Source organism: Nomascus leucogenys, chromosome 2, assembly GCF_006542625.1.
Source record: "Nomascus leucogenys isolate Asia chromosome 2, Asia_NLE_v1, whole genome shotgun sequence".
Lineage (NCBI taxonomy): Eukaryota > Metazoa > Chordata > Mammalia > Primates > Hylobatidae > Nomascus > Nomascus leucogenys.
This window is the reverse complement of record NC_044382.1, coordinates 81,451,351-81,461,984: the sequence shown is the minus strand read 5'-3', so window position 1 is coordinate 81,461,984 and position 10,634 is coordinate 81,451,351. Positions and strand designations below refer to the sequence as shown.

The 10,634-nt window shown below is 49.7% G+C and overlaps 1 protein-coding gene across 1 annotated transcript; it reads left to right on the top strand.

Annotated features, from left to right (window-relative positions):
* Positions 1–1,366: 1,366 nt before the first annotated feature.
* CHP2 (calcineurin like EF-hand protein 2) lies at positions 1,367–4,562 on the top strand. The gene is made up of 7 exons (XM_003261672.3): positions 1,367–1,806; positions 2,354–2,426; positions 2,540–2,620; positions 2,754–2,884; positions 3,068–3,129; positions 3,882–4,004; positions 4,207–4,562. Exons 1-7 carry the CDS (start codon positions 1,740–1,742, stop codon positions 4,258–4,260), a joined length of 591 nt encoding a protein of 196 aa, XP_003261720.1. The 5' UTR covers positions 1,367–1,739; the 3' UTR covers positions 4,261–4,562.
* The last annotated feature ends 6,072 nt before the right edge of the window (positions 4,563–10,634 follow it).

The window sequence follows — 10,634 nt, the reverse complement described above, 5'->3', positions numbered from 1 at the left end:
CTCAGCCTCCCAAGTAGCTGGAATTACAGGCATGCACCACACGCCCGGCTAATTTTGTATTTTTAGTAGAGACCGGGTTTCTCCATGTTGGTCAGGCTGGTCTCGAACTCCTGACCTCAGGTGATCTGCCAGTCTCGACCTCCCAAAGTGCTGGGATTACAGGCATAAGCCACCGCGCCCAGACTCTTTTTTTTTCAAGACAGGGTCTCACTCTGTCACCCAGGCTGGAGTATAACGCGTGATCATGGCTCACTGCAGCCTCAACCTCCTGTGCTCAAGTGATCCTCCTGTCTCAGACTCCCAAGTAGCTGAGACTACAGGCATGTGCCAAGACACCTGGTTAATTTTTTTTTTTTTTTGTATTTTTTTGTAGAGATGGGGTCTCACTATGTTGCCTAGGCTGGTCTTGAGCTCCTGGGCTCAAGCAATCCTCCTGCCTCTGCCTCCCAAAGTGCTGGGATTACAGGCATGAGCCTCCACGTCTGCCCTGAAATTTCAATATCACAGCTATATTGTATATCTATTTATGTGCTGTATGTATGCTGTGCTTTATACATAAAAAATACGTTTTATTTTTTGCCCCGTTGGGGTGCGATAGAGACCGCACTGAGAATGCACACTTTACATAATTAGTTCACAACTTGCCCCCGGCAGCCTCCACCACATAAAATCAGAAGAAGGCAGCCCAGCAGGGCCTACAAGGAATGTGTGAACGGATGCACTTAAAGTGCTTAGCAAAGCGTGGTAAACAAGAGCCCTTGTTGTTGTCATTCTTGCTTTAAGCCTAGTCCCAGTGATGTCTGTAACCCTCTCTTGGGCCAAGGAGTCCCATGGCTCTGGAGGGCTCTTCAGAGGACTAAGTCATTTCCAGTCTGGAGCTCTACGGGATCGGTAGGTACCTAAGGGAGTGAACTGGGCTTGGAGGGACTGTGGCCAGAAGACAGCTCTGGGCCTGGTGGTGATAGAACTTCTGATTTCTCAGGAAAAGCCAAGAATGAGGATTTTGCGTTAAATCTCCTGAATTTTAAGCACTGGCTCAATTAAACAACAATAAGGCAATGTGAACAGAACAAAAGGGATGAAACCAAGATTTACTGACTTTCCCAGAGTCACGGGCACGGCTGGGATTCCAATAAGGACTCCTAAACCAGTGCTCTTTCCACTTAACCTAACGCACACCCTTCATCTCACCGCCCCTCCCCACTTCCCTGTCTTTGGGAGTCCTTCGATGCCTCTTCCCCCCTCCCCCCTCCCCCCAGGATTCCCTCCCCATAGGCCACCCGCCTTCCAGCAGGGCGTGGTCTCTACAGAGGAGGTCAGGTCTCCCAGGCTTCCTCAGCATCGACGCCCGGGAGCGCCCTGGGGTTGGGAGCGCCCGGGGCCCGCGAAGGAGGAGGTGGCTCAGGAGTCTGGGCGCACCGTGGGAACCGGCCCCGGGGGAGGCGTGGAAAGGCGGGGCCCGGGACTCGGCCAGCCTCTCCTGTGCTGATCACAAAATCTCGGAGCTGAAACAGCCCGTTGTTCGCAGCCTCCCTCTGACCCGCCACCCTGCACATTGTTTTCCATTCTCCCGGGTCGCGGGTGGGAGGCGAGGCACGCCGGGGTTCTGGAGCTTGGCCGCGCGCCAGGCTTGTGGCCTTCGTCCCCTGGGGCCATTGGGGCGGCCGCGCCTCTCCGGCGGGAGGAGAGAACGCGTGGGTGCGGGTGGCTGCTCCGGCCCTTCCGCCTCCAGCTCGGCCATGGGGTCGCGCAGCTCCCACGCCGCGGTCATTCCCGACGGGGACAGTATTCGGCGAGAGACCGGCTGTGAGTGCGCCCGCGCCAGCGGCTGCGGAGGGGACGGGGCGAACCCAGGCGTCCGGGGCTAGGGAAGCGGTTGGGTTGAAGGATGGACCAACTTACAAGTCTGGGGTCCCGGGCTCCCCGGAGCTGGAAGACCAAGACCCCAGTGCCTGGGATCGCTGGGCTCGGGGCGGGTTAACCTAGGGGTCCCAGCCTCCAAGTTTGGGGAGGATCCGGGTGCACGAGGTTGGAGTCCAGAGGAATCCAGGCACCCAGGTGTCCTCCAGCCCGGATCGAAGCTAAAGGCAGAGCTGATGGGGGATGGAAGGGATGGCTTTGGTACTTTGGTTTTCGGGAGGTTGAGAGCCGCCCGGGTCTTGAACCTGGATCTTCGCGGGGTCGTGTCACTCTCCCTCCACCCCGGCCAGCTCCATCCCTGATTCCCCGGGATGATCGCCCCTTCCAGCCAGCCCCCGCTGTCCCTGGCCCATCTTCCTGGCCGATTGGGGCGGGTTTCTGGAGCGGGCCCGCAGCGTCTCACACACACACCACCCCCTCCTCCTTCCCGCAGTCTCCCAAGCCAGCCTGCTCCGCCTGCACCACAGGTTCCGGGCACTGGACAGGAACAAGAAGGGCTACCTGAGGTGAGGGGGAGCCGGCCTCATGACTTCTGGCCTCTGTCTCTCTGACTTCATGTCCCTCTTTGACCCTCCATCTGGCATCTCTGCCTTACCCTCTTTGAACTTTGGCTTTGCAGCCGCATGGATCTCCAGCAGATAGGGGCGCTCGCCGTGAACCCCCTGGGAGACCGCATTATAGAAAGCTTCTTCCCCGATGGGTGAGGCCTGCTGGGCGGGGGGAGGTGGAGGCGGGAAAACAGGTGTGTGAGTGGGCGGGAGGGGAGGTTAGAGATTGAGGCAGTGATGGCCAAGGTGACCACCACCTCATTCCGTTCTGCCCCGTCTCCCCAGGAGCCAGCGAGTTGATTTCCCGGGCTTTGTCAGGGTCCTGGCTCATTTTCGCCCTATAGAAGATGAGGACACAGAAACCCAAGACCCCAAGAAACCTGAACCTCTCAACAGCAGAAGGAACAAACTTCACTGTGAGTTTGTGAGGACCTGCCCAAGTGAGAATGCAGATGTACCCACACCAGGGACAGGCTCCAGGAGTCTCCCACTCCCTCCCTGAGCCCATTGACAACCTTCCCCCTCCTCCAGGGTGGCCTTCTGCTGGAAGAGAGCCAGGGAAGACCTTCCTTCCTTTCCCCCTCCCACCCTCTCCCCAGATGCATTTCAGCTCTATGACCTGGATCGCGATGGGAAGATCTCCAGGCATGAGATGCTGCAGGTTGGCAGAAAGGGAGAGCAAGAGATGTGATGTGTGAGGGATGGGATGGTTAAATGCAATGGTGTGAGAGATGGGGTGGGATGATTGGGGAACTGGGGCGCAGATAATTGGGGTATTGGTTGGGAAATGGGAATGGGTGGAGTTGGAGTGTGGGTTTGTTGGGAGTCGGAGTGGGGAGCAGTTGACTATGAGGTTGGGAATAGATCAGTGATTCTCAACGGGGGGTGATTTTGCTCCCTGAGTGAACATCTGGCAATATCTGGAGATGCTTTTTGTTGTCACAATGGGGGAGACAGTGTGCTACTGGCATCTAGTGGGTAGAGGTCAGGAATGTGGCTATATATCATGCAATACCCAGGAGAGCCTCCTCCAACAAGGAGTTATCTGGCTCCAAATGTCAATAGTGCCAAGATCAAGAAACTCTGGAACAGATGTGTTGGAATGAGGATGGAATTAGAAACCCTTAGTGGCTAAGGTGGAGAATGGTGTGGAGGATGGATGGAGGTTGGGTGATAAAGTTGGGTAATGAGTTTGAGCATATTTTGAGGGTAGTGCAGGATGGTGAGTGAGAGATAGGAGATTGGTTGTTGAAGCAGTAGGGAAAATTATTGGGGGGATATGGTGAAAAATGGATGAAAGATGGATTATAAAATTAGTAATAACTTTTGGGATGAGGTGGGCAAGGTTTAGGAGATGCGGAGTAGCACCTTTTGTGCCCCCTCCTTATGGCTGCCTCTTCACTCATCTCCCAGGTTCTCCGTCTGATGGTCGGGGTACAGGTGACAGAAGAGCAGCTGGAGAACATCGCTGACCGCACAGTGCAGGAGGCTGATGAAGATGGGGATGGGGCTGTGTCCTTCGTGGAGTTCACCAAGGTCAGAGTGCCCTTGGGGATTGGGGAGTTGAGATCAGGAGTCCCTGGGGCAGACAGACATGGGAAATGTTCAGGAGGGCGGAAAGATAGGGGTTCCCTGGGAATGGTGGGGTCTCTGGAATGGGTAGAACCCTGGGGGAGGAGGTTGGGAGCATGGAGAGCTGAGAGTCAAGCCTCTTGCCTGCCATGTGTTTTTCCCTCAGTCTTTAGAGAAGATGGACGTTGAGCAAAAAATGAGCATCCGGATCCTGAAGTGACTCCATTTGTGCCTTGGGCTTGCTCCTGCAACCAGTATCTCCTTGGAATTCACCCAAAGCCCCCGTGGATGCACGGACGCAGGGCGCCAATAAACTGTATTCTTGCTTCTAACTCTATTTAGGGCCAAGGGAAGAAAGCTGGAAGGATGTGTACTAAAGTCTAGCTCAGCAGTCCCCAACCTTTTTGGCATCAGGGGCAGTTTTTCCACGGATGGGTGACAGGGGATGGTTTTGGGATGATTCAAGTGTGTTACATTTATTGTGCACTTTATTTCTATTATGATTACATTGTAATATATAATGAAATAATTATACAACTCACCATCATGTAGAGTGCACAACCTAGATCCCTTGGGTGTGCAGTTCACAGTAGGATTTGGGCTCCTATGAGAATCTAATGCCACTGTTGATCTGACAGGAGGCAGAGCTCAGGCGGTAATGCAAGCAATGGGGAGTGGCTGTAAATACAGATGAGGCTTCAGCTCTCCTGCCACTCACCTTGTGCTGTGCAGCCCGGTTCCTAACAGACCACAGACCGGATGCCAGGTCTAGCGCATTTGGTCTCAGAACTGTGAATCAGCCAGCAATCTTTTGGTTGCAAATCACTGAAAACCCAACTCAAAGTGACTTAAGTCAGAAATAAATTTTATGAATTCATGTAATTAAAAAGTCCGGAAGTATCTGCCTTTAGGCACAGCTGTATCCAAGGGCACAAATGATGTCATCAGGCCCCAGTTATTCTCCATCTCCCAGCTCAGCTTTTTCTGTCTGTAAGCCTGATTTTCAGGAAGGCTCTTTCCTAGTGATGGAGATGACCAACATCAGCTCCAGGCTTCTATCCTGCTAACCCAGTAACCCAATGGGAAGAGATTTACTTATTCCAATAATTCCAAGTGGAGAGTGTCATTGACCTGTTTGGGGTCTCATCCCTACTTCTAGGGGAATGGAACACTCTGAGTGGCCAGGCCTGTGTCATGTGCTAATTCCTAGAGCCAGGGAAATAAGATCTGAGGATTCAGGATGGAGTGAAAGGTGGTTGCTTAAAGGAAAATGAAATACAATTAGCAGAATAAGGGGAAATGAGTGGTCTGCTCTGCTCGGGCAAAACAAGAGATGCCCAATACTGTGAGGGACCCTTGAAGTCTGGACTCTTAAACAGGTTTTTGCTGATTTCCTGGGTGCATGCTAGGATGATGAGGCTTGATGGGGTAGGGAAGAGATGATGTAAAAATAATAAATAGTATATGCCTTCCTAGAGTGTGAATGCATTTGAGGATTCTAAGAGTAAGCTTGTTTTCATGGTAAGATGTTCGAACATTGATATAAGATGGAATGGAGTAGGAAGTCCCATAAAACTATGAGACTCTATGTCTGCAGCAGAGCGCTCTGGTTGCACCTGTGGGAGACACTGTAATTGCCCTGCTGTTTTTCTCCCTCCCAGAGCTGGTCTTTGGTTGTCTTGTATCAACACATGAGAACCAGTTGTGCTCATAACATCTCAACTCTGCTTTCAATGATATGTTAGTAGCTTGAAACTGGCTATAGCAGGAATATTTACACCATAGACATTGGTAAGTGCAACAGGTAAGGCTTTTTCCTCCTGGGAAGCCAGTTGTTAAACATTTATCTGCACACCACCTGCTAGACATTTCCCATTACTTTGCATGCCAATGGTTTCTTTCCTTTTTTCTTTCTTTTCTTTTCTTTCTTTCTCTTTCTTTTCTTTTTTTCTTTCTTTCTTTCATCTTTCTTTCCTTTTTTTTTTTTTTTTTTTGAGACAGGGTCTAGCTTTATCACCCAGGCTGGAGTGCAGTGGCACAGTCTTGGCTCACTGCAACCTCTGCCTCCTGGGCTCAAGCAATGCTCCCACCTCAGCCTCTTGAGTAGCTGGGACTACAGGCACATGCCACCATGCCCAGCTAATTTTTTTTTTTAAGAGATGGGGTTTCACCATGTTGCCCAGGCTAGTCTTGAACTCCTAGACTCAAGTGATTCACCCACTTCGGCCTCCCAAAGTGCTGAGATTATAGGCATGAGCCACTGCACCCAGCCTTACATACTAGTGGCTTATTTTTGCAAGCACTGTGATGCCTTGCCCAAGGGCTTTGCACGTATTCAGCCTGTATAAGGGGCAGGGTGGAAGTGCCAGTGATTTAATGACATTGGGAGTAGCTCTCAACTAGTGACAGATGGAAATTGGTTGCATAAATACCCAGTTACTTCATCATTCAGGTGACACAATTTAGATACATGTTTTCTTAATTTTCATAGCAATTTCCAGCAGATTTGAGCCCCCATTGCTCACAGTGTTAATTCATTTGCTTGTTAAATCACCCTTTCCTGGCCAGGGGCAGTGGCTCAGGCCTGTAATCCCAGCACTTTGAGAAGTCAAGGTGGGCAGATCACCTGAGGCCAGGAGTTCGAGACCAGCTTGGCCAACATGGTGAAACCCTGTCTCTACTAAAAATATGAAAATTACTCAGGCATGGTTACATGCACCTGTAATCTCAGCTACTTGGGAGGCTGGGGCAGGACAATTGCTTGAACCTGGGAGGCAGAGGTTGCAGTGAGCCGAGATTGTGCCACTGCACTCCAGCCTAGGCAACAGAGTAAGACTCTGTCTCAAAAAACACAAAAAACCCCCAAAACAACAAACAACAACAACAAAAAACCCAGCCTGTCCTGGCTTCCTTCCCTTCCTGTCTCACAGGTGTACTTCCCTATTAGTGCTTCCTAGCACTAATAGATCACCTCACAAATAAACTTACCATCAAACCTCAGGGGGCTTCTGGCAAAACCCAACCTAAGAGACACTAGACCTTCCAGAACACAAGCTCACACTCATCCATGGTTGTGAATACTCAGTGGGACGTTTTGAGGAAGCACTGCACAGCTCCTGGCACTTTCTGATTTTAGAAGTTTGAGGTCTTGTAAACGTGATGCACCTTGGGGCCCCAGGAACCTGGAATTGTCCAGGGTTAACCACAATGTGAAATGTGGATTAACCACCATTCAACTTTTAACATTTATTATTATTATTATTATTATTATTTGAGATGGAGTCTTGCTTTGTAGTCCAGGCTGGAGTGCAGTGGTGGGTTCTCAGCTCACTGCAACCTCCACCTCCTGGGTTCAAGCAATTCTCCTGCATCAGCCTCCCGAGTAGCTGGGACTAAAGGTGTGCACCACCATGCCTGGCTAACTTTTGTTTGTTTGTTTGTTTTTTGGAGATGGAGTCCTGCCCTATTGCCAAGGCTGGAGTGCAGTGGTGTTATCTCGGCTCACTGCAACCTCAGCCTCCTGCGTTCAAATGATTCTCCTGCCTCAGCCTCCTGAGTAGCTGGGACTACAGGCGTGTGCCACCATGCCCGGCTAATTTTTGTATTTTTAGTAGAGACGGGGTTTCGCCATGTTGGCCAGGCTGCTCTTGAACTCCTGACCTCAAGTGATCCGTCTGCCTTGGCCTCCCAAAGTGCTGGGATTATAGGCACAAGCCACCACACCTGGCCTGAACCCCCTTTTTTGGCCTCCCAAAGTACTGGGATTATAGGCATGAGACACTGTGCCCAGCCCAGATCTACATATTTTTAAATAAGTGATTCTGGTATCAGAAGATATCAGAATCTTTTAGAACATTGACCTAAAGCTTCCGGCCAGGCTCCAAGTGACTGCTTTCTATAAGAAGGTCTCCAACAGCCATAAGGCACTGAGCATAGCGCCGGGCCCATAGGCTGTAAAGAAAGGTCTCCCCATCCATTCATGCCCACACCTTCTCTAGGAAGTCAGTACCAATCACTAGTGCTCCTCATCTAATAAGGGTTACTAGAGGGCCTGAGGGATCCCCAGGACTCCACTCGCTGTTCTAGTTGTTGGGGGCACAAACCACTCTCAGCACGAAAGCCCCCAGATCCCACCCAACCTCAGGAGGGGAGGCTTTTGTCATGCAGGTGAGGGGCTGCAGTCTGGCTGCCGGACAGAAACTGCTGAACGCCACCCTCTGGATGTCAAGTCTGGCAGATGCCTGTGGATTTGTTCTAGAGGGGTCCTGATTAGAAGCCCCTCTCCTGTGAGCAGCAGTTGACAATGTTTAGTGATTTGTTTGCCATCCTCATTATTGTTGCTGTAGAGTATCTATGTCCTGTACTGTTACTCATTGTTTGTCTATAAACACACTCATTTAAAATTTATACATCTGAGTTTATAAAGGAAATTGTATTTACTCCTATAAATTTTATTTTCTTTTTAAAATATATTTTCCGCATCCAATCATCCGTTATCACTCCTGTAAAATAAAAGCAGCATCAATGGCTATAAATAAAATAACTACACAAATATAGTACATGCAAAGAAATAAAAAATACACATATAAAGGAATATCAACACAAAGAACTGATATATGTTTGAGGTGAAGAATATGCTAATTACCCTCGTTTGAGAATTACACATTGTATGCATTGTATGTATCAAAATATCACACTGAGCTGGATGCAGTGGCTCATGCCTCTAATCCCAGCACTTTGGGAGGCTGAGGTGGGCAGATCACCTGAGGTCAGGAGTTTGAGACCAGCCTGGCCAACATGGTGAAACCCCATCTCTACTAACAATACAAAAATTAGCCAGGTGTGGTGGCGGGCACTTGTAATCCTAGCTCCTTGGGAGGCTGAGGCAGGAGAATCGCTTGAACCCAGGAAGCGGAGGCTGTAGTGAGCCGAGATTGCACCACTGCACTCCAGCCTGGGCAACAGAGCAAGACTCTCTCTCAAACAAAAACAAAAACAAAATATCAACTGTATTCTGTAAATAAGTATGATTATTATATGTCAATCAAAAATAATACTTTTTTACAGGGGGGAGATTAACAAGTGTTAAAGAGTTTTAAAAGATAAACCTGCCTCAAACAGAGATTTCTCTTTGGTGATCTGAAAAATGCAAACAAGAATTGAGAAGGGTACAAATTTTTTTTCTTTTTTTGAGACCAGATCTTGCCCTGTCACCAAGCCTGGAGTGCAGTGGTGCAATCTTGGCACACTGCAGCCTCTACTTCCTGTGCTCAAGTGATCCTCTCACCTCAGCCTCCTGAATAGTTGGGATCACAGGTACATGCCACTACACCTGGTTAATTTTGCTATTTTTTGTAGAGATGGGGTCTTGCTATGTTGCCCAGGCTGGAATTACAAGTGTGAGCTACTGCACCTGGTTAGGAGCAAACTTTTCACTGTGTGATTCAATGTTATTGAGCTGTGTTGTTACTACCCAAAATCATCTTGTGCATGTGAGTGGTGTGTTTCCCACACCTTGGGAACCACTGGCTGGAGGAAACTATGAGGAAATAAAGTTGGGTTGAGTCTTCCCTTCCTGTCCCTTCAGGGAGCATCTGGAGGCAGCCATCAGTGGGCTGGACATTGTGATGCTCAGGTTGGCCACTGGTCAGGTTGGGTTTGGTAGAGGTTGGCCATCATAGCGGAATTCACTCATCAGGTCAGGTCCAGGGACAAGTAACAGGACATTATGACAGATGCTTCGTGGAGCTGGAAATATTAAAAGCAACAGCCCTCTGCTGACATTCGTCTCCAGAACCTAGTAAGACTTGTAAGCTTGGAGACAGGGCCCATGAGCTTGCCCACTTGCTGGGCTAAGATGGCAGAGTCCCCAAGGGAGAAACTGGAGGTGGCTCTAGTCCTGGTGCTTGCGATCCTCATTTGAGAGGGAGGGTGCTTCCCAGCCAGGAGTGGGATGGGCAGTGGAGTGGTCCCAGCTTATTCCACTGTGGCTGCTGAGAAAGGCCTTGGCTATCCTGGAATTTTCTAGAAGAACTCATCTACGTATCTCAAAGAGGAGACGGGAGTTCCAGAAGAAGCACCTCTCCTTGCCAAAGAGACAAAACTTGAGAAGGTATGTAGGGAGCCCTCGGAAGAGAAGCAAGTACAATCCTGCATCGCTTAGCGACTGGGAAATGAAATGCATTGTTGGTGATTTCGTCATTGTATGAACATCATAAAGCGTACTTACACAAACCTACATGGTGTAGCCTAGTACACACCTAGGCGATACGGTGTAGCTGATTGCTCTCAGGCGAGGAGAAACCTGCACGGCATGTTACTGCATTAAATACTGTAGGCAACTGCAACATAATGGTAAGTATTCGTTTATCTAAAGATAGCTAAACATAGGAACGTTACAGTAAAACTGTGGTATTACAGTCCTGTGGGACCATCGTCATATATGTGGTCCATCATTGACCAAAATGTCATGACGTAGCGCATGGCTGTAGTGATGTTGGGTAGACCTGGTTATGCTGCCATTGCCCCTTGCTAACTGATGAGGAAAATAGTTAGGAATTCTGACCTCGCCCTCCGCCCTACCTAAGCAACACC